Below are 24,879 nucleotides of genomic sequence, written 5' to 3' on the forward strand. Positions count from 1 at the left end.
CAACACTCTGAACGCTTTTTTTTTTTTGGAGGAAAGTTCTGTGGTCAGATGAGTTTAGAGGGAAAAAGGTGAGGCCTTTAACACTTAAGGTGAGACCTTTAAGAACACCATATTAACTGAAAAGCATGAAGAATAAGAAGCAAGAAGAAAAAGATGACAATCAACAACGTGTTTAAGTGTATCATTCCATAGCATCTGGAGTTTCTTATATAACAATGTTATGTAAGTTATACTTGTGGGTTGAATTAAATTAAATGGATGGGTGTGGTACATTACAGGGTTACAAAGGAGGTACCAGATCTCAGCTCTGAGTCAGCCTATTCCAGAGGAAGGCAGAGGAAAAACACACAGAGGGAGAAAAATTGAGGACCTCACAAATAATTCATTTTAGAAATATAAATGTATATTCTGTGCATCATATACATAGAAATTTGTGGTACATGTAAATAGAATAAATGTAACTATTGTAGAAAAATACATTACCTACAAGGATATTAAATGAAACAGGTGAAAAAACAAGGAGGGTGAATTATCTGATCCAAAATATTTGGCAAGAGAGGTGGAGTTTTCTCAGTCTATGCACGCATGCATGTGTGCACATCCGCACACACACACCCACACACACTACTACAAATCTGCTATTATCTACTGGGATTTTCATTCTAAAGCTGGTCTCTCTCAGGCTCCCTGATCTAAAGAATTCCAGTGACACACTCAAGGTAAGACCCAGATAATTAATTCTTATGGAAAGTATATTTGTCTAAAAACACATTTGTTCATGCTGTTGACACTATAAATAGTAAGTTGATAACTTCTTTTTGGTCTAACCAAGAGTCAAAATAAATATTTGTTTGTGAAATGCTAACACAGCTCCATTATTTAAAACTGTTTTAACTGTCACAAAAGCTACATTTATATGAAAGCTAGATTTAATTGAACCTGAAGTTTTTAAGCTATTTTTTTACTTGTTATAATAATAATAAAATAATAATAAGTAGATGTAAATGTGTAAATGGCAGTAAAACTGTTGCTGAAAATGGCATAATTTCACAATTTTATAATCATTTAGACTGTTTTTCAATCCATGAATGGTAATTTTAGGCTCAGATTTTAGGCTTAATCAAACTGTATATTTTTTAATGCATTTCATATAAATCAATTCTATGACCTCTATAACAAGCTTGAACTAAGGATTTTTAAAACTTAGTAAAAGCATTTTATAATCAGGAACAACTTAATATTTCTTCATTTAACTGTATTTTAAGTTAATCTCACCCATCCAAAAGCAACTGTATTAATATATCTAGCCCCTGGATTGTCCATATGCTATATACTGATTTTATTATTACAATTTTCCTATGTTTGCAAATCTGTCAACAAATAAAGTATGCTTAATCATAAATTGCAAGGTCTGTACAGCAGTGTAGTCTGAAATAGCAAACTGTGGCATAAACTAGCATACTGGCAACACCAAGAAAGGTGTATGTCTTCACAGCCTGTGCTAAATGCACAATGACATTTTAAACCATTTTATTATTATAAAAAATTCACTTCAAATACAGAAATATTTTAAAGGAATAAAACCTGTTAACTATGAAGCTGCCTCACTGGTTAATGTAGGTTAGTAAAAGTGTAAGTTAACCGAAATTTCTGGAAAGGACAAAACCAAGTGTTTTCAAACAAACTGAATTTTACTTTTCTTTTTTTTCTAGGACATTATGAGCTTCCATTCAGATTTTGATTCTAATGAGAATTACGATTACCATGATCATTACAATGACAGCTTGAACCACAGCTACTATGATGAGGACTTTGAAGACTACACTGTGTGTGACAAATCAGATGTCCGCTCCTTTGGCAGTTTCTTCATCCCAGTGGTCTATAGCCTAGCAATCGTAGTAGGCCTAGCTGGAAACTCCATGGTTGTATTTGTTTATCTATCTCAGAAGCATCTACGGTCATTAACAGATGTCTTTATTCTTAATCTGGCCTTTGCGGACCTCCTCCTTCTTTTCACCCTACCGTTCTGGGCAGCAGATGCTATAAATGGCTGGGAGATTGGTGTGGTGGCCTGCAAGATAACCTCAGCCCTCTACACCACTAACTTCAGCTGTAGCATGCTTCTGCTAGCCTTTATAAGTGTGGACCGTTACAGAGCACTTTCCCAGGGCTCCAGGGCTTATGCCAGGCCACTTGGAAACAAACCAAGTAGACAGAGGCTGCTACTTTCCCTCCTGATTTGGATTGTAGCCTTCATCTTAGGCTTGCCAGATTTTTTCTTCAACAGCATAAAGCAACACTCTTCTGGACACAAATCCTGCAGGGCACTATACCCGCATAATATGGCACAAAAAGCAAAAGCGATCTTGGAAATTCTAGAGGTGACAATGAGCTTTCTGCTACCGTTTCTGGTGATGATGTTCTGCTATTACAGAGTGGGAAAAACCCTGAGTCGGGCAGCAACAACTGGAATGAAAGAAATTCGGAGGTGGAAGACCTTTCAGGTCCTGATAGCTGTGGTGGGAGTGTTTTTATTTACACAGCTGCCATATAACATTGTCAAACTTATACGAACTCTAGATATCATATATGCATTTGTGACAAACTGTGAGGTCAGTAAAGCACTAGATCGGGCCAATCAAGTTACAGAGAGCTTGGCACTCACACACTGCTGTCTAAACCCAGTTCTATATGTCTTCACTGGTTCATCCTTCAAGGCGCATGTGCTAAGGATTGCTAAGTACTGTGGACAGATTGGGAGGCATCGTCATCAGAACATCATGCAACCTGCAGTGGAGATTGCACTAAGAACACAGACCCACACAAACAGCAATGCATGCTCACAATCAGACGAGGAACATACAAGTACCTTTACCATATAGCACACTAACTTGATGACCAGGTCCAAAAAAGACTGCATTATTAATAATGCAAGTAGGCCACACCATTTAAATAATGGCTGAGTGGTTCTATTTGAAATTTGGTGGAGTAAATTCCAAATCTGAGACAGCTGACACAGAATTACAATTTAAAATTTAATATCCTAAACAATACAAGAGTATGGGCAAGGTTAATGAGTGTTTCTCTAAATATTTTAATAGACATCATTATTCATAATTATAAACTCATACACATCTGAAATGAATGTGCTACATTGTTTTGTGAAAAAAATCAATAAATCATTCTATTTCTTAATTTTGCTTAGTTTTATCTAATTAAAAATAATAAATTATAGTGAGTTGAGTACCTGAATTGTGCATTTGTATGCTAATTGTCTCCATTAGGTAGTAAATGTGTTGTAAATGTGCAATCATGCAATTTTCATGATTGTATCTTCCTTTAATATTTCCCAGTGGAACAGCTGCCAACTAATATTTTCTGTTGTATTTTAAAAAAATATTGTAAATCTGGAAGAGCCATATTTTGTGAGTTATATGTTTATTAGTCTTTAGCATTACTAAAGGTAATTCTGGTTCCTCACTGTTAACCAAAAATAATGAAAAATGCATACGTGTTCGAGCGGGAAAGAAAGAAAAAAGCATATTTGTAAATATAGTGACATCTGTGTTTGCTTTATGAACTCATACACAGGATTACACACATTTAATTTCTTTCTTTACTATAACAGAAGGTTGTTGTGGTTACCATAGTTACTCAAGGTTACCATGATTCAACTAATACACTCTGATAGCCAATGCTTACCAATTCTATTATAAGAGTACAAATGGTGTGATACTTCTGGTATCAAGTTTTGTTTTGTTTTTTTGCTCAAATGATCAAATTAAAAGTCAGACATATATGCATTTTGTATTTATATATATAGCATTACTAATTAAAGGTTTGTTTTTCATAATTAGGTGAAGAAAAGAGTAAAGAAAAACTTGTTTTCTACATCAAACTTCAAATTTTAACTATAATATTCAACTTGTTTGTGTGTGTGTGTGTAAGTGTGACTGAGGGAGAGGGAGAGAGAAAGAGAAATACAATTTATTTAATAAATAAACTAGACTATTAATATCACAATATTGCATGATACTCCAATGAGCTGAAAATATTTTGCTAACATATATTACTGTGTGAGTGTTAACATTGACACTTTTTACAGTATCCTCTAAAAGTATTGGAATGGGCAGTTTATTCTTTATTTTTTATTATACATTAAAGATTTGGGTTTGAGATCAACATAAAAATTTAATAAATACTAGAAACAAACCTCAAGTCATTGGTTCAGAGCGCTCTTGTTAAAATATGCGACAAAATCACTTTAGAAAAAGAAAACCCATGTCAGCAAGTTCCACATTAAAACTTCATAGACTCCAGAAGTACAAAATTAAGATTAAATTGCATCTGGATTGCTGCCACTCATTACCTTGCATTGTATTCTGTAGTTTCTATTTTAATTTCAGTAATCTTCCATTTTTAATTTATGTGGTTTGAAATTTACAGACCGTCCCAAGCTGATTTATGTATGTAAGTAACAAAGTGCTCAGTTTAAATGCAGCATGTTTATTGACAAATCTAGACATTTAATAGGATAATTTATTCTGCATTATATGAAAAGGTTCCTAAATGATGCACTAGGCTACAGTGTCAAAATCAAGAGAAAACAGTGCACAGAATTTCATAACTGACCTAAACATTTAACCAGCATACATTTACTGGAGATTTTCAAAGTCCGTCTGTTCACAGTGTGCAGAAAGACATGTACAGAAATTAAAATGTTTGGATGTGTATTTTATCGGAAATAGCCACCACCTTTACCACCTTTATACACCCCCTTTTAAACAAATTCAGCAAGTCTGTAATATTAAACGATGAGATGGTCAGTAAATGCAAAATCTAAAGAAGAATATATAAGAGAATATATAATAACTTTTTAAAAAATAATATTTTAATAACATTTCCTATATTCTTTTTTTTTGGTCTTGTTTAATAGTACTGAGCATTACTTTACCAACCAAAACAAGAACAGCCTGTATGGCAATAATACAATATGTGAAAAAACACTCACCACTGCTCCACCACTTCTTTCCATTTATGACATACTCGTCTTTGTCTTTGTGCAGGGTGCACTCCATATTAGTTGCATCACTTGAGGCAATATCTGGCTCTTAAAGAAAAACAGAACATACAGACAGCAAGTAAATATAACAGATGAAAGTAAGAAAGTGGGAACACAGCTTATGCGCTCAACAGTTTAAATATTTTATTTCAAATGTACACTCACAGACAGATTTAATAAGAACACCATTATATGTGTTAATTTAACCCACCCAAAATGGAACTCTAGCAGACTCTGAACCATGAACAAACTAAAATAATTATATATTTATATGATAATAATAAAATGATGAGCATCTTGGGATGCTTTGCCAAACTTTCATTGTAGCTGTATTCATTCAATATTTTTGTCAAAGTCCATGAATTAAAACTGAAAGTCTACACTTTATATAAAAAAACAAAAAAAAATTATGATTTAAATATTCCACCAAGGAAATAAGGGATATACCTCACAGTTACAGTATCTCCATACCTATGCCAGGCAGGCAGCAGGGGGTAGAGGAAATGACTCACATTATCCTTCATGGTGTCTTTAGTTATTTTGCTTCCTGGCCAGTTTTTCAGCATGACTCACCCTTTCTAAATACTCAGTCTTTAATAAAAACAAAGTTTCTACATTAGGAAAGTTGGATTGTGCTAAAGCACATCTTGTATAATCTGGATACAATCTTGAGTCCTTTAGAAACTAATGTATTGCAATGTTAAATATTTAAGGTAATATCAGTACATCAATAGCTACACTTACAGTTCCTATGGTATTGCACTTCTAGTGTTTAATGGCATGTTGGCTCTGCAGACTTTCAGCCTTAAGCTAAAACATCTGGCTCAATAAACCCTTAATTGTTGAAACAAATGTGCTAAATGAAGGCTAAATACATCAGCAGTAAAGCAGTGAAGAAAATAGGTTATGTAAAAGCTTTTCCAGCAGGGCTTTCACACGGCAGTTTAGGACAAAACAGAACATTATTTAAATGAAAAATTGGCATGTGAAAGTTATCATTCTGCCAGGAAAGTGCACTTTGGTACAGACCTTGAGATTATTTGTAATATGTTAACTAATTCGATTGCACTGAACTGTTACATAATTCCTATGAATACACTAAATGGACTATTGGGACACCTGAATTTCCAGCAATATGTAGCTGTTCACCAAACTGTTACCACAACTTTGAAAGTACACAATTGTAGTGTAGTTCTTTGGATGCAGTAGCATTAACTTTTCTCTTCACAAATAGGAGACCCAGACCTGTTTCAGCATGACAATTTACTACAGAGCTCACTATAGAGCTCTGACCTCAACCCTATTGAACACTAGGCCTCCACACCCTACATCAGTATCTGACTTTACTAATGCTCTTATGGCTGAATGAGCACACATCTCCACAACCACACTCCAGAATCTAGTAGAACATCTTCCCAGAACAGTGGAGGGTGTTATAACTGATCCATAGAGTTTATAAATTCATATTCCTACACTTGTTTAGTGAGTAAATTAGCCTGTGCGTGCATTTTAGCTGATGGCACCATTAATTTCCATAAACTTCCGGATCAGTCCTCTGTACTCCCTGTCATCATCATCTGTGATCAGGCCGACGATGGTAGAGTTATCAGAGAACTTCTGCAGGTGACTGGTTGCTGAGCTGAGCATGAAGTCTATGCAGTGTAAACGATGAAGAGGAACAGAGCTAGAACTGTTCCCTGCGGAGCTCCAGTGTTGCAGACAACTAGAGCAAGAGTGTAATCTGTAATCTGTGTATATCTGTATTTTCGGGCTTTTTTTTTCTGTTGGCCATAAGCAATAATGCCATTTTCGCCTGAAAATTATCAGCAGCCAAAAATTTGGTGCATCACTCAATACTACTGTATGTCATTCCATCAACCTGTGGTACTGTATGCTTCTAAACTGCATGAGCTGTGGCCGTCTCCACCTACCAACCACCAGCAAAAAAAAAAAAAAAACTAAATACACAATACATAATAAACCTAGCAACTATTTTTGTTCCAAATATGAAAAATATATATTTTTTTATATGTATGTAATTTTGTGTTCTTGGTTTAATCGTTTAATCAATAGTAATACCTTGTTGAGAGCAATCTAATAATATTTAGAACATTATAATACGAATTATAATTTTAATTATTAGAGAAGAAACAGAGACCACAGGACCAATTACACAGTTAATTTAACAACAATTTCATTGTTTAACATGTACAATGAAACTGCTGAAAAATACATTAGTAGTGTTATATTATAAAATCTGGCATTACACTTTGCAGATACACTGGAGAAAAAATTGTATTTTAAACATACAATGTGATTAACATTAAAATTCTGCAGGTGTTTCTCCATTTGGTTCTGCTACCTCAGCAAGTGTAGCTTAACAGTTAAATCAGCTAGTTTTGTGGAACTGGAGGAAAGCCTTAAACCGTTAGGTAACAAAGCTGTTCTTTTCCTTCACAACTCAGCGTACCAGTAAAGCTTGCAAACCTACTGTGTAGTAGAATGTGGAAGCATATGTGTGTGTACAAGCTAGTGTTGTTACCAGTCATGCAAAAGCAGGATCGTATGTCTCCACGTAGTAAGGGCTCTAGCCAGAGCTTTTTCTGCTCCTCAGAACCAAACAGATGCAGCACCTCCATGTTCCCTGAATCTGTCTCACAGTCAAAATAAAATAGATGTTTAATTAACTGCAGTGATCTCTCTCTCACCCACACATACACACCACAATGGTAAGAAAACAAGATCCAAAAAGTTCTGATTTACAATTTTAGTTCTGCTTTCATCTGCATTAACAGAGATCCACACAGACCTGGAGCCTGGCAGTTGAAGACCTCAGGGGCATAGAAGCATCGACCAGTTTCCTCAGCAATGTAGCAGTAATCCAACTGAGACAGTTCACTCACTGCAGGCAGGAAAAGATTCCACAGTCCAGCAGCACGAGCTTTTGCCTAAACACACACCATTTGTTACCACAAGAAAGGTATACTCATAGAATACTAAAAGAATGACCTCTAATACATATGAAATGCTTATACTTATTATGGCATTATAAACATTATTGCACTCTTTGTGCTTTTACCTTTAGTTCTTCCAGCACAGCAGGTGTTTTCCATCTTTCAGGGCCATTGTAGTGTTTAAGGTAATACTCAGTAATTTCCTAACACAAAAACAGTCTGCAGTTAAAGACTTGCCCTGGCTGGGGAATTGTGTACCCAAAACATTCTAAAAGCTCTGAAGAATAAACCTCATTAGTTGGCACAAGCTGTGCCAAGTATACAAATGAAACTTGAAGCAACTATCTATTCTACATGGCTACTCAGTCTTTAAATCTATCTATTACAATGAAAGTGTTATAGCTCTTCTCTGCAAAGCAAAAGAGGGCAGCAACATATACCACAAAACCAGGGGAAGGAGTGATATTCTCAGACATCAGGTCTCAATCAGGTGCATACAGGAGAAAACAAAAGCTAGACACAGAGAGTCGTACAATATGTGACAAATACAAGTGCTAATTATAAGGAATGTAAATCAGGTTCAAAGCATTAATGTAATGAGTGCACCATAATCATATGGAAAGCAAAAGCTGATAATCTAACAGCAGGCTTCAACTGTAGAAACAGTATCAAATATTTAACTAGTACTACTGAAATTTAATTCAGAACCTTATTATGTACTACATGGCTGTTTGAGTGTGAATGGAATTAATGAACTGCATAATTGCACTTAATAATTGCCTGCCACACAATAACTTACCATAAGCAGAGGTGGAAAGTAACAAATTACAATTACTCGCATTACTGTAATTAAGTCTTTTTTTTTTTGTACTTTTTAAAGCATATGTGTCAAACTCAAGGCTAGTGGGCCCCATCCGACCCGACGTACAATTATATTCAGCCCGCGAGATCATTTTATATAGATCTTTTATTATTGTTATTAATGGCCCGGTAAAATTAAGCACTGATACACAAACTACAGATCCTATAATGCAGTGCTTAGCCCTGATCACTGACATGTATGATGTGGTGAAGGCATTTCAAGTGAAGCTGCTTTTATGGGAGACACAAATGCACCAGTGCAACCTGCCTCACTTTCCCTGTTGCCAAGTAATGCTAAACAAAGTCGGCGCAATTGTGCTCCCAAATGCGCACTTTGCTGATAAACTGCGCGCACTGCTCACTGAGTTCGCATGGTGCTTTGGTGACTTTTAAGCACAAAAAAAAAAAAGAATTTCGAGCTGCTTTGAAACCCATTTTCCGTTGACCTGGAAACTGCACCTGTACAGATTCAGATGGAGCTGATTGAACTGAAGTGTAATGGGACACTAAATTCTTAGTATGACATTGGAGGGCCTAAACAGTTTATTCTCTCCATTCCTGAAGCAATGCTCCACTACATGCAGCTACAATGCATCTACATGCAGCTCGAACCTTGTGCATGTTTGGTAGCACAGATCTGAGTGAGAAGCTGATCCCAGTGATGAAGATTAACAAAACAGCACACAGGGGTCATCTCAATGATGACCACCTGCAGTTCAACCTAAGAATCTCCACAACACATGACCTCACACCAAACCTAAACAAACTTGTTGCCAAAAAAAAAAAAGATTCCAAGCATCCAGCTCTGACGAAATAGTATAAGAGCAAAGCAAACAATGTTTTGATTTGTTGTTATTTTAACTTTTGCTAAAAAGCACAAATTCTATTTATTTTCCAGGGTATTTTTGCAGCATGTTCATATTTAAAATTTGTATAATTTTGACAGGAGATATTTTTATGGAGAGCAAAATATTTAGTTATTCAAAGTTTAAGTTTTTTTTTAATAAAATGGCATAAGAGCAAAGAAATCTGATTGTTTTTCTTATTTTAACGTTTACTTAAAAGCACAATTTTTTTCCAGGTTTTTTTGCAGCATGTTCATATTTCTAACTTGTATAATTTTGACCGGATATATTTTTATGGAGAGCAAAGTTTAAATGTATTCATTCTGGAATAATATTCTGGGTTTGTTTTTTTGTACAGCGGGGAAAATAAGTATTTGACACATCAGCATTTTTATCAGTAAGGGGATTTCTAAGTGGGCTATTGACATAAAATTTCCACCAGATGTAGCCATCAAGCCAAATATTGAATTCATACAAAGAAATCAGAACATTTAAGTATACAAGTTGACTTATAATAAATAAAGTGAAATGACACAGGGAATAAGTATTGAACACATGAAGATAACAAGGTGCAAAGTGGCATAGAAGCCAGGAGATCACCTGAAATCTGTCAGTATTGAGAGAGAAACCCTGCCCCCTATCAGTACTAGTTGATATCAGCTGCTTTAGTCCTAATTGAGTTGCCAATAAAGGCTACTCATTAACCAGGAGGCACACAGGAAAGACTTCATGATGGGTAAAAGCAAAGAACTCTCCCAAGATCTTTATAATCTTATCGTTGAAAAGCATTTTGATGGGAATGGTTATAGGCGCATTTCCAGAATGATGCCTGAATGTTCCTGTGAGCACTGTGGGGGCCATTATCCGGAAATGGAAAGAACATCAGTTCCCCATAAACCGGGCACGATCAGGTGCTCCACGTAAGATCCCTGTTCAAAGAGTCCAAAGAATAATCAGGAGAGTTCGCCAAGAGCCAAGAACCACTTAGGCAGAACTTCAGAAAGACCTTGCATCAGCATGTACTGTTTCAAAGAAAACTATAAGCAATGCACTGAACCGCCATGGCATCCATGCACGCTCACCACGCAAGACTCCATTGCTGAACAAAAAGCATGTTAAGGCTCGGTTAAAGTTTGCGAAAGAGCATTTGGAGAAGCCTTTGGATTATTGGGAGACTATAGTATGGTCAGATGAAAGCAAAATTTTACTTTTTGGCAGTCATTCTACACAACATGTTTGGAGAAGAAATGGCACTGCCCACCACCCCAAGAACACCATATTAACAGTTAAGTTTGGGGTTGAAAGCATCATGGTTTGGGGCTGCTTTTTAGCAAGGGGTACTGGCAGACTTCATATTATTGAGGGCAGGATGAATAGAGAAATGTACCGGGACATTCTGGATAAAAATCTGCTGCCATCTACCAGAAAGCTGAAAATGAATAAAGGGTGGACATTTCAGCAAGACAATGATCCCAAACACAAGGCCAAGGAAACAATGAAGTGGTTCCAAAGAAAGAAAATCAAGTTGCTCAAGTTGCCCAGTCAATCACCTGACCTAAATCCCATAGAAAATCTATGAAGAGAACTGAAGATCAAAGAATCATAAAAGAGGCCCAAGGAACCTTCAAGATTTAAAGACCATTTGTGTGGAAGAATGGGCCAGAATCACTCCTGAGCAATGCAGACGACTGGTCTTTCCATACAAGAGGCATCTAGTTCTAGTTCTAACATTTAGTTTTAGTGTCTTCAATAAATGTTTATCCAGTTGCAAGTGTGCTTTGAGTTTTGGCCCCCTGTGCAACTGAGTTTGATACCCCTGTTTTAAAGTATTTTTTTAATCTGTAATTTTATTTAAGTATGTTTTGCTTTAATTGATGTAGTTCACTATATTTAAAATCTATCCATCACTGAGTAAAAAAAAAGAAAGAACATTTATGCAAAAATCACACCCTGAAAACTTACTTGCATAAAATATTTTATTACTCTTTCCACCTCTGACCACTAGTAATCAATGTAAAACAAACACGTGGCCTTATTTATTTCTCTACAGCAATGTACATGAGAAATACGTTTCTTTTCTTTTGTCATATTTTAGTGAGCACACCAGTATTCGCAGTAGCTTGGAGACAGCAGCTGCTTATTTAGATTTTTTGTTTTCTTTATAATTACAGTGTCCTAAATTGAACCTACATTCTAGCAAATAGTCCACCGGTATATCAGTACATTGTGCCCCACTATTTAGGCACTGTATTCAGAAATAAAATGCGGATCATGAATACGGATGATCCGCTGTGGCGACCCCTAATGGGAGAAGCCGAAAGAAAGTTTTTATTCAGCAATAAAATGCAATTTTGTTATTCTTACTGAATTTGAATTAATTTACAGATTACATAATAATCCTCAAAAACACAGCACAATTTTTATAATAAACTGTTAAGCTATTATTTAAACATGCATAAACAAAAACTTTCTGTTTTTAATATTTATATAATACAGTACATAATTTTTAACAGACACTTTTGAAACAAATGCAGTTCTATCAAAGTTTGAAGCTGCTACAAAATTGACCTTTGTACTTACCTTCTGAGCAGGCAGTATGTGTTGCTTCATGAAATCTTTAACCTGCTGGAGGACAGCGCAACCTTTAGCAGATTGGAGAAATAGCCTCTCAGGAACTTGTACAGCTTGTGAGGCGCTGCACACAAAACACACAAGTAAAAAAAATTATTAAAAACGTGCAAAAATAAATGAAATAATAATAGCATGTGATTGTAGCTAAAATCTTGTTTTATTAAAAACATTTTAACTAATGTTCTTAAATAGCATCTGTGTTAAAGGTCTATAGAGAAACTTCTGTCAAAGGCAACTAGGTTTGGGGCTGGAATATCCTGGTACAAAATCCATGATGCCAATAAGGCCCTCTGGAAACACAAGCTAAAAACAGCCAGAACGTATCAACATTCACCACTACATATATGTATGATAGTATGTGATCCCTTCCTGTGTATGAAGTCTCCTTTTCTAGCTAAACATCCTGATGATGTGCAATGACCAGGAAGATTGAAACGATGCATATGCTCAGCTGCTGAATTTATGATATGCTACATAAAGTATTTTGTGATAGTGTTTATAATAAATATTTTGGTAGTGGCTGTCTAGAAAGAATAATATGATACAAGTAATTTAGAGCTAAAAACCTAAAATGTCACTAAAATGTGCTACCTAATTTATATCATACTGCCATGAAGGCATACATGTGGTGTTCCATGTATGAAGAAATTAAAACATAATAAATTAACTAATTAAAACAATTATAAGGAATATACTTGATTAGAAAAGTAAAACCTGACTACACATTGTATTTACAAAAAAAAAAGACAAAAATGAAAACCCATTTTAGTAATGTTAACGATAATAGAGTATTTCATAGTGTATAATAACTTTGTGCAAATCTTTTTTGAATATTTTTAGAAATAACAGCTGAATTATCAGCAGTTATTTTATTGTCGTAGTGAATATGGAAATTACCTGTGAGCGATCTTCAATGCCAGCTGAACTAAAGGTTCCACACTCTCTCCAAACTGTGCTGCATTTGGAGCACTGGCATTTCCTAGCAAAGACCTTGCATAAATACCCTATGACAGACACAGATTAAACAGAGATCAATTTCAGCAAAACAATGCTCTCCCTGATTCTGAGATGTTCTGCCAAGGAATCTTGCTTAAGCGAAGATAAACATCACTGAGTTCACGTCCATGGATTTCACACATGCTGAGGTGTGGTTCAAGTTAATCTAAACACCCGCAGGTTATCAAAAACCTTATTCAAGATAAGAAACCCACAAAATATTGCGTACCTGTGCAATGCAAGCCATTTTAAACATGGCCAAGGCAATAAAGAAATTATGATGTGGAAGTGAAGTAGGGATTCCACGGCAGTGGCAGTAAATGGAGATTAAGTCTTCTGCAGAAGGGATGCCTGCAAGAATAACAATAATATTAATGAAAAAATATTACTTTTTAAGAACTATGCCGATGTTTGTATAAAAGTCATTTAAACATTGATGCATTAAATATTCTACACTATAAGATATTAATCCAGTTTAGACTTGTTCTTGCTATCTGACCCAATACAAATGTTTCAAATTACAACTACTACCATCAGAGTTATTCATCTAAAAGTTCCTTGTCCCATGCATGAGCAAGCAACCAGCTTGAAATAATGGTAAGTATAGTTGCTTACTATTTAATGATTATTAATACTAATAAACAGGACAAATAAATAGGAATCTTAACTCTAAAGTAACAGCTAAACTATCAAATAAACATGTCCATAATTTATGTCCTATGACTTTAAGGGGTCACATTTATTAAGGAATATATAAAACAAGTACTAAATTTGTGCGCAAGATCATCCATATTCAGAAGAAAAAGTATACATAAATATTTATTATATATTAGTACACACAGCAGTGGCCAGTGATAAAATAAAAACATTTTAAATTGATATGCATGCTTCTATATATGGTAAACAATTCTCTGTATAAAGCACCACTGTAAACTGTTTTTGGTGCTGCTTGTGTCTTAGACATGGAGGATGTCAAAAAAATAAAAATAAAAAAATTTTATTTCCTTAATTGCATGCAAAAGCTCTGTAATGGCAGTTTGTCAAAGTAGTTTCAGTGTAGCTAGCCAATTATCCTTAGCAGCCTGTAGCTAATTGTATTCATCTGTAGCTAAACTCATGAGTAACTTGATGAGTTACACCTATAAAGAAGTTTTTTTCAGCACTGTAAACTGTTATCATTTTGGTTATAAAAGATGTCTAACAAAAAACATGATTGCATAACAAAATGTGCGTTCTTGGAGAAAAAAAAAATTATTATATTATATATATATATATATATATATATATATATATATATATATATATATATATATATATACTCATCACTCTATCCATCCATCTCTATCTAATACCCTCTTGTGTTGCTAGTATTTCATTGATATGAAAGATATGAGTTGGAGTGGATATCTGTAGAAAGATTAACATATAATAAAATAAAAAAAAAATAAAGAAAAGCACACCCTCTGTCCCTGTAACTCCACCAAGAACAGAAAAGATATTGAGATAGGTAGGGCAGTAATGCGGCATGAGGAAGTAAGCCAGATCTGCAAGTGGATGTCCAGTTGTGGATAACTCCCAATCCAATACGGCTAGCACTCTGGACTATAAACAGAAACAGGGACATAACAAATAAACAAATAAATATTCATGAAAAACATTTTCAGAAATTGTGTCCAAAAACACATATTTTAAACCTTTTTTTAATATATGTGTGGCAATGCTTTGATCATGAAAGAGCAATTTATATTTTTTTCTTACATAATTATTTGAAGAATATGTGCCATATTATGACATTTCAATAATAAAGCTGTGACTGCTAATGCTTACAGATATTACAACTCAGATGTCTCAGATTTTTATTAATTACTAGAGATTTAAAGTACTTTTGTACGTCGCGCTGGATAAGGGCGTCTGCTAAATGTTGCAAATGTAAATGTCACTGCCGTTTAAAGTCTTCTGCCATTCAGTGTAATAGAAAATAACTGATGCATTTTATAAATTTTTTGTCAAAACTAAATTTTCTTTTTTCAGTTTAAATGCAAATTTCCCTTTTTCTAATTTAGTAGATTAGTTTGTAAATTGATGGCTTCAATGTTGATATTAAAACCTGAGAAAAACAAAAAGTAATACACAATTATACTTTTGCCATATTTCCCACCCACATACACACTCCATTTTGGGAATACAATCATTTCCTACCCAATACTGATGTATGATTCTGAGTATTACCTGAAGCTCTTAAAGGTACATGTGTTCCTAATAAATAAGCTGATAAGTTTACAAAACCATCTTTGACCAGTTAGTAGTACCTCTGTTGGATGGAATATCAAGTTGTCAATTCGAAAATCACCATGTACAAGGGTCACTTGGTCATCAGTGGAGGGCAAATTGTTGCTCAGCCAATCAGAAAGCTCACCCACTGCTGGAATGCTTCTGCTGGCTGAGGCTCTGTACTGCTTTGTCCATGTGGACACCTAAAAAAGATATGATTATTGGTAGTTGGTAGGAGTTGGTAAATCAATGGTTAATGTGCTGGGCTACTGATCGGAAGGTTGGGGGTTCAAGCCCCGGTATCGCCAAACTGCCACTCTTGGCCCTTGAGCAAGGCCCTTAACACTCTGTGCTCCAGGGGCGCCGTATCATGGGCGACCCTGCGCACTGACCGCAGCCTCTGAGCAAGTTGGCATATGCAAGGAAAGAATTTCACTGTGCTGTAATGTATATGTGACAAAGCTGAAACGATCCCTCAAATAAATTGAGTAATTCGATTACAAAAATTAATTGAGGCAAAATATTTTATTAATCGTTTAGTCCGTTTAACTACACACGGAGCCCTGTGTTTCCCACGGACCATTATTACTGACACACCACCCTGTAAACTCTGTAGCACTCTGGACAGGTAACACAGAAGATGCTGCAGAATGAAAAATGAAGAAACAGGGAGAAAACAGTGAGGGGCAAGGAGAAGATTCAGGCCAAAGAAAACGCCAGAAAGTTTACAAATATTGGGATCATTTCAAACTAAAACTTAAAGAAAACACCGTACAGTGCGGTTACTGATTTTAAAGTAATTTGAAGTTGATTTTTTATATTTTTATTTATATACAGTGTGTTCAAAAAGTTCCTTTACAGTGGCCATGTAGAGCAGATAGTGGAGCATGTTTTTAAGTCTGGCAATAAATACACGGATTTACTACGTGGAAAATTTCAAGCAGCTTTTCCGGAGGCAAAAATACCACATCATGATACTGTGCGAGATTTAATCAATAAATACATAAGGAAGAATAATAACGTAAGAGTTTCATTAAACAAATTTTTTCCCATAACGCACTCCACATGGCTGAAACAATCCCTGCGGGGGGAATTTAACATTGGTATTTTTATGTACCAAAGCACTAAAGGTTTTTAGATTTCACAGATATTCTTGTTTGCAATTTTAGCAATAAAAATGGAAAACAAAAAAAAGGAAACAAACTACTTGTTAATTTTAAGAGACCTGTCTCATTCTCTCTGTCTCTTATTTAGTATTGCTCTTTAATAAAGAAAAAGTACTTCTTATCTGATTAATCAATCAATCGATGGAATAATCATTAAAATATTCCATTACTGAAATAATCGATAGCAGCAGCCCTACTATAAAGATTTGGCTTTGTCTCTCTGCTACATATTTTAACAACAGGTTTGTTTTAGTGTAGATTCAAACTCCACTTTATTAAAATGCTTCCATCAAACTCTTACCTGCCTCCTGGCGTAACCTGCCCCTTTCCCATAACCAACTAGGCCGACCGTGGTGAGGTTAACAGAGTGAAGTCTTGCTAACACCTCAACTGCAGCTACATAGAGAGCACTGCGCTCTGCTGCACTGATGCCCGGTAGCCTAGGGTCTCGGAATACACGACCCTGGTCTCATAAACACAAACAAACATACACACAGGTGCAAACAGATACACAAAATTACACACAAGTGAGATCCTACATATTAGTTCAAATGTTATAATGGTTCTAAATAAACATAGTCCAAACATAATCCTGTGGATCATAGTTCAAAAATATTCTAATGTTCAGTCATGCTAAATAAGAACAAAAAATGTGCACTGAATAGTGTTTCTAGCTTGGAACCAAACTGTATTTTGGTAGTACAAATTTATCATAAAATTTAACCAAAAACACAACATGCATATAAACATTACCAGTGTGTATTAGGCTACCTATTCTAACTGTTTATTATTTAATATGTAATATTTTATATCACTAACAGTAAGACTGATTAAGCGTTGAGGTCTGACCTGAACATGTTCCATAATGTAAAACTCTGTGCCGATAACATTTGTGTCTGAGCAGTAAAGCAGGGGCTGAGGAACAGGAAAGCCAACAGAGTGCAGGGCTTTCTGTACAGCATACTCCCTATCTACCTGTTGTTAACAAAAAACACAAACAGAATTTAAAATGCACTTTATTACTACACAAATTAGTTTAGGGGTTTGGATTAAAATGTATTAAAATCCATAAAATTCACTTATTAAAATGCATATTTTCATATTTTCAATGAAATGACACACTTTTGACTCAATTCCAAAAAAGTTGGAATGCTGTGTAAAATGTAAATTTAACCGAAGAAATGGACCATTCAAAAATTATAATAAGGTCATTATTTGATGGCTGGAAGAGTAAGTTTTACTTAAAAGAATTAGCTAAAGGGACATGATGCATCCAATTAGGTTATTTGGCAACAGGTCAGTAAATTGATTAGGTATAAAAAAAAAGAGTACCTTTAAGAAAAAAAAAACAAAAAAAAACAAACAAAAAAAAAAAAGATTCAAGGTAAAATGTGCACAGACTTTGAAAATCTTATCATCTACAGTACATAATATCATCAAAAGAGTCAGAGATTCTGGAGAAGTCTCTGTGCACAAGGAACACAATGGATGCCTGTAATCTTCAGGACCTCAGGTAGCACTGCTTTAAAGCAGGAATGATTCTGTAATGGACATCATTCAGAAAGATCAGAAAATCCATCCTCATGACATACACAAATGCTGGGTAAAGCTCTATCACGTAAAAAAGAGGCATTTGTGAATATGATTAAAAAATGTGCCATTTGAACTCATGGACTGAGGCAAAGTGAAAAACTGTACTGTGGTTAGACAAATTGAAATATGAAATTCTTTTTGGACACCACTTTTCGGATGCTAGTCCTCAAGACTAAAGAGAAGAGATAACATCTGGGTTGATAGCACTCAGTTTAAATGCCTACATCTCTGATGATATGGGGTGTAGTAGTGTCTTATAAACCTAGGACAAACCTTTATAAGGGGTATGGGGAGTATTGAGAAGGGGTATGGGGAATATTTAGAGCAGGTATTGGGAATATTGAGAGCAGGTATTGGGAATATTGAGAGCAGGTATGGGGAGTATTGAGGAGGAGTATGGGGAGTATTGATAAGGAGTATGGGGAGTATTGAGAGCAGGTATGGGGAGTATTGAGGAGGAGTATGGGAAATATTGATAAGGGGTATGGAGAGTATTGATAAGGGGTATGGGGAGTATTGAGAAGGGGAGTATTTAGAGCAGGTATGGGGAGTATTGATAAGGGGTATGGGGAATATTGATAAGGGGTATGGGGAGTATTGATAAGGGGAGTATTGAGAGCAGGTATGGGGAGTATTGAGAGCAGGTATGGGGAGTATTGAGAAGGGGAGTATTGAGAGCAGGTATGGGGAATATTGAGAGCAGGTATGAGGAATATTGAGAGCAGGTATGGGGAGTGAGGGAGCCATCTGGGATTAAGCTGTTGTGCAACCGAGTCAAAGTCCAAACCACTTTCTGAAATCACATGAACATGTGCTGATCATTTGCAAATACGACAAAACAGACACACTAACTAAGCCTAACACTAACCTTATGAGCTCCAGGAAGCAAAGAGCCATGTGGTTTCTTTCTGAGTACAAAGCTCTTGTTTGGAGTTTGAATGAGAAATGTAGGATTGGACTGACCAGACCTGTAACAAGCGACAAAAAGTGCATACAGGCTTTAAAACGCAGCTCCTTGATACAGAAAGTGACCATGGCCGTAAATGACAGTTTTAATACACACACCTGTATTGCCGCACAGAAACTGTAGCGTTTTCTGAAACGCTGTGAAGTCTTCCCGTTAAATATCCATGCAGTTTCTTAATGTTAAAAGAATGCTGCTGGCGAACAGGAGTCGTCTGATCGTCCATAACTGCTGCACTGTGAAGCTGGAAACGCGGAAGGGTGCGTTCCAAATCAATGTTCCTACCGAAAATATCGAAATAGACAGCACCCAGTAGGTGCAGCTCAGGCCGCGTTTCATTCAGCGTCCATATCAGGAGGTTCAGGGTTTCAAAGAGTAAGTGTAAATATGCAGGCACAGTCATTTTAAACCAGTTTAACTAATGAAAAGTTCCATTAAAGGATGACAATAAATAACCCAAGAATAGCTATGATAAAACACTGTTTTAGACAGACAGATTTTTTTTGTTTTGTGCCAGCAAGTTTTTCCACATCAAACCTGTAAAGCCCATGCTTGCTTTTAGCTTGAACAGGTTTGAGCTCTTTAGTTTAGGCAAAGAGAAATCGTTATGTTACTAGTTTGTAGCAACAGTGTGGGAAGGCGCACATCTGGTGTGAAGATCAAGTGTCTCCAAACTTTTGTTTTATAAAAGTTCTCACGAAAGACTTCGCCAGTGACAGACACATTTCAGAGTAGTATAGAAGCCTACACAATTCTACTAAACAAAAATGATATATAATAATTATATCATAATTCAGACACATTGGTCCCTTCATAACAATAACAATAATATGTGGGCAAATTCATATAATTATTGCAATGAATCAAACCAAAGAAAGCATTAAATCATATCATGAGAAACCATCTATTTGTGTGTGTGTGAGTGAGAGAGGGGGTGATCTCAACTAGCGAACCAATTTTCAAATACTTTATTTTCAAAATAAAAGTCCAAAGCTAATGTAATTTTCTTTTTTTTTTTTTTGCTCTCACATACAAGGAATTAATATTGGTAAAACAAGCTTCAAGGAACAGTATAATTAAAGAGAAATTTATACAGAATGTGCAAACAGAGTGACATGTTTACAAACATATTTACATGGACAGTAGTGTATACACATAGTGAAAGTATATGCAATGTAATACATAGAAATAATATACATTTTTTGCTGCAGCTGAATGGTTCACATATACAACATGAGTTCAGAATGAGTATAAGTGTTCATGAGGTGGATTGCTTAGTGAAACAAAAACTATTCCTGTTTCTCGCAGTTCTGATGCTCGGCACTCAGAGCCAACTGGCAGTTTAAAAAGGTGGTGAGCCGATTGTGATGTTCATTGTTATAGTAAATGCTGTAGTAAGTGAAAGGGGTTTTCTCCTTTATTAATTTATTAAATAAATTGTATTTAATTATAGGCCAAAAGTATATTAGGCATGCCTGCTATGCCATACACATAAATATATATATTAGGGGTGTAACAGAACACAAAATTCATGGTTCCATACATACCTCGGTTTTCAAGTCACGGTTCGGGTTAATTTTGGTTCGGTTAGGAGAAAGAAAAGCTAAACATAAATGCAATACATAAATGCTATGGATTAAATTTTTTTTTACTTTTCATTTCACTGCAAGTGCCACCTCCTTGTTATCGGCTAACGCTAGTGCTATAGATTTTTTAGCGTTTTCATGCATTCGCAGAGCAAAATTTATTTGCGGGACAAAGTGAATAGCCACAGTAGCACTGCGCTAAATATAGTTTCTTTTTTATACTCCTGGTGTTGTTGTGTATGTTTTGTTTGTTTATTCAAAATATCGTGATACATATCGTATCATGAACATAATATTGAGATATGTATTGAATCGTCAGGTGAATGTATCGTTACACTTCTAACACACATATATATGCGACGAATAAGTGCCGTTACCAGTTAGGACATGATGATTGTGTCCCATCTGCTAATTTTGAGGAAATGGGTTCAGCTTTAAAAAGATGTCTCCAGGCCACTTTCAGTTTTTCCCAGAGATGTTCAATATATTTTAAGTCAGGGCTCTGGCTGGGCCACTCTAGGACTTTCACAGAGTTGTCCCTAAGCCACTCCTGTGATCCTGTGTGTCTTGTCTGTGTTTCTAGGGTTATTGTCATGTTCGAAGGTGAACCTTCTGACTGACCAAGACTGAGGTCCTGAGACCTGTGGAACAGGTTTTCGTTGAGTTTGCTCCATTCAGCTTTCCCACAACCATGACCAGTCTCCTAGTCCCTACAGCATGATGCTGCCTCCAGCAAGCTTTGCTGTTGGGATAGGTGATGAACATGGTCTGATTTACTCCAGATATGACGTTAGAATTGAGACAATACAAATAATTAACTGTTTTGTCTCAATTCTAACGTCATATCTGGAGTAAATCAGACCCTGTTCATCACCTATCCCTACAGCATGATGCTGCCTCCAGCAAGCTTTGCTGTTGGGATAGGTGATGAACAGGGTCTGATTTACTCCAGATAGAATAGCAAAGTCCACTAAAGGTGGTAGAGCATTTTCACATTTAGCTCCTAAACTCTGGAATAGTCTTCCTGACAGTGTTCGGGGCTCAGACACACTCTCCCAGTTTAAGTGTAGATTAAAAACATATCTTTTTAGCAAAGCCTACACATAACATACGTCTCACATCATAACCTTGTGCTCCAGAACATATGATCACATGCACATTATCAACTTGTGCTGTTAATATCATGAACAGCAGCTACGCTAATTCCTCTCCACTGCTTCTCTTTCTCTCCCCATCCCGAGACACCCTGAGGTTTGGCCAGCTCCAGTCACCTCCCACCTCGTGATGATTACGGACCTTTGAAGAAGTAGATGCCGAACTCACAAACATCCCGAACCATCTAGAGACGTACCAGTGCCATTTGGATCCCGCTACATGTGTGGAGTTTTGACATTGGACCTCCTGGATTGTTTAAAGGCTCTGGCATGGAGTAGCTGATGCTGGATCTGTGGTGATCACAAATGCTGAGCTCATAAAACTCGGAGCTACTAACCATATAGACTGTATAAGACTGCAGAAAGAACATCACTTATAATCTTATACTCCAGTAATCATGTTAGTTCTCACTGTCCAGTGTTCTGTATTGTTGAAAGATTTATGATCAAACTCTTGATGTCACCCAGATGAGGATGGGTTCCCTTTTTGAGTCTGGTTCTTCTCAAGCTTTCTTCCTCATAACATCTAAGGGAGTTTTTCCTTGCCACAGTCGCCACGGCTTGCTCATCAGGGACAAATTCACACCATTCACCATCACTGTTAATTTGTGTAAAGCTGCTTTGAGACAATGTCTGTTGTGAAAAGCGCTATACAAATAAACTTGACTTGACTTGACTTGACTAAGTCAGGGTGACCATAGGGTTCTGGTTACCCCTCTTACTAAGGGACTACTTACTCAGTTTGCCCAGTTGACCAGCTCTTGGAAGAGTCCTGGTTGTGCCACACTTCTTCCATTTGAGAATTATGAAGGCCACCGTGGTCTTTGGAATCTTTCGTGCAATCTTCAAATTTTTGTAGCCTTCCCCAGATCTTCCCCCAACAATCCTGTCTCTGAGTAAATTAGCAGATATTCTTGTATGCAATTTCAGCAATAAAATGTAACATTTTCTAAAAAGAAAACAAATCACTTTTTTATTTTAGGAGACTTGTCTTGTGTTTTTTCTTGTATATTTAGTATTGTTCTTTAATTTCAAAAAAGCACTTTTTATTCCTCTCAAATCTAATCGATGGAATAATTGGTAGAATACTCGATTACTAAAACAATCGATTATTAATTAATAATGTGAATTTTCTCCTTTTATTATTATTATTTTTTTTTTTTTTAATGACAATTTCTAGAATTCAGTTTTCACTGTCATTATGGGGTACTGAATGAATATTAATGAGAAAAAAAATCAACTTGAACAATTGTAGTATACAATCAACATACCAAAATAAAAAAAGTGAAATGAAATGAATACTCTGTGTGTGTGTGTGTGTGTGTGTGTGTGTGTGTGTGTGTGTGTGTGTGTGTGTGTGTGTAAGTAAGTAAGTAAGTAAGTAAGTAAGTAACAGATTTTCTCTTATAATGCCTTATGAGGTTGGAGAAGACACAGCATGGGATATGAGACCATGTCCCTGGCAGAAACACAGCTCCAAAACAATAAAGAGCCACAACCATGTTTAAATGTGGACATGAAATACCTTTACATATAGCTGCTTTTCTGAGTGTGCCAAACCCACCTCTTGTGTTTTTTGACAAAAAGGTCTATTTTGGTTTTATGTAAACATAAATCTTCATCCAATTTGAAGTTTAAGTAGTGGCTGGCAAACTGAAGGTGTTTGACTTTGTCTTTTTCAAAGTTTTTTTTTATTTTAGAAATCTTTTTAAACAACTTCTGGTGATGTAAGTGAAGTGGGATTGTAATTTTGGAGATGTTCTGACCCCAAGACACAACTAACTGGAATTCCCCATCTGTGATCCCTAAAGATATTTTTGACATTCAAATCGTCCAATTTACAATGTGTTGCGTAATATAGACACGTCCACTTACAGGTTGATTCAAATTATTTCCAGTACACTTTTTACTTCTCAATTATGCCCTGATTGGGGGAATAACAATTTTGGCTGCTTTTGCTTCTGTATTTTCTTTTAGTAACTTCCAAATTTGTAAAGCTTAACAACCTTTTGCCACACATCACAACTATAAGTCAAGTCAAGCTTTTATTGTTATTTAAACTATATATAGTTGATTCAGTGAAATGAGACAATGTTTTTTCCAGAACTCTACATAAACACAACATAGAGCTATATAACAGAAAAAGTTGTCCCAGCCACATAAAGTGCATCGTGTGCAACTTGTGCAAACAGTGCAAGACAAAAAACAATGTCTGAAAGATACACAAAACACAGAATAGTACAATAAACAAGAGTGTAATTGTAAAAATAAATAAAATGTTGTGCAAACACAGTAAGAGCAACAATCAAGAGGTGCAAAACAGTATGTAAATAGCATAAGATGATTATAATATAATATGGGTGGTGCTGAAGACATGGATGTGAATGAATTAACATAAGTATGAGTGTGGGTTTGAGTTCAGTTCAGGCTGCTTTCCTCAGTCTTCTCAGGAAGTAGAGGCGCTACTGGGCTAAGAAAGCCCGGCTTGTGGTGTTTGCAGTGAACATGTGGCCTATGCGCGCTCCGTCTCTGAAAGCTCGGAAAAGTTTGGCCCTTGTTGTTCTTAAGGCCATCCTGTCCCCTGCTCTGAAGGCGGCGTCTCTAGGCTTTAGCACCTTTGTGGTCATTCACAGCTTCTGGGTGCCACATGCAGTGATGGTCTTGGAGATGGTCATGTCATCAACACACTTGCCGAGGTAAATGGTCACTGATGATGTGTACTCCTCCAAGCTGATGGAATCACCATTGGTTACAGCCTCCCTAAACATGTGCCAGTCAGTGCAATCTAAACATTCC

The 24,879-nt window shown here is 36.0% G+C and overlaps 2 protein-coding genes across 2 annotated transcripts in view; one reads left to right on the forward strand and one right to left on the reverse strand.

The window, feature by feature from the left end:
- acad11 (acyl-CoA dehydrogenase family, member 11) overlaps positions 1–20,059 on the reverse strand; it is a 48,361-nt gene extending 28,302 nt beyond the window's left edge. The window contains exons 1-13 of the mRNA XM_046877500.1: positions 19,445–20,059; positions 19,248–19,347; positions 17,636–17,761; positions 17,088–17,249; positions 15,659–15,823; positions 14,810–14,951; positions 13,579–13,700; positions 13,251–13,357; positions 12,303–12,417; positions 8,142–8,219; positions 7,872–8,010; positions 7,605–7,712; positions 5,012–5,110 (exon numbers count right to left, since the gene is read on the reverse strand). Coding sequence (XP_046733456.1) covers positions 5,012–5,110; positions 7,605–7,712; positions 7,872–8,010; positions 8,142–8,219; positions 12,303–12,417; positions 13,251–13,357; positions 13,579–13,700; positions 14,810–14,951; positions 15,659–15,823; positions 17,088–17,249; positions 17,636–17,761; positions 19,248–19,347; positions 19,445–19,746 — 1,765 coding nt within the window. The 5' untranslated portion in view covers positions 19,747–20,059. The remainder of the gene's footprint in view (positions 1–5,011; positions 5,111–7,604; positions 7,713–7,871; positions 8,011–8,141; positions 8,220–12,302; positions 12,418–13,250; positions 13,358–13,578; positions 13,701–14,809; positions 14,952–15,658; positions 15,824–17,087; positions 17,250–17,635; positions 17,762–19,247; positions 19,348–19,444) is intronic.
- ackr4b (atypical chemokine receptor 4b) lies at positions 324–3,195 on the forward strand. The gene is made up of 2 exons (XM_046877501.1): positions 324–719; positions 1,713–3,195. Exon 2 carries the CDS (start codon positions 1,719–1,721, stop codon positions 2,880–2,882), a length of 1,164 nt encoding a protein of 387 aa, XP_046733457.1. The 5' UTR covers positions 324–719; positions 1,713–1,718; the 3' UTR covers positions 2,883–3,195.
- Positions 20,060–24,879: the final 4,820 nt, after the last annotated feature.

This window comes from Silurus meridionalis, chromosome 21 (assembly GCF_014805685.1).
Source record: "Silurus meridionalis isolate SWU-2019-XX chromosome 21, ASM1480568v1, whole genome shotgun sequence".
NCBI classification, from domain to species: domain Eukaryota; kingdom Metazoa; phylum Chordata; class Actinopteri; order Siluriformes; family Siluridae; genus Silurus; species Silurus meridionalis.

Coding starts and splice junctions, on each gene's coding strand:
- ackr4b (XM_046877501.1), top strand. CDS start 1,719: ATGAGCTTCCATTCAGATTTTGATTCTAATGAGAATTACGATTACCAT.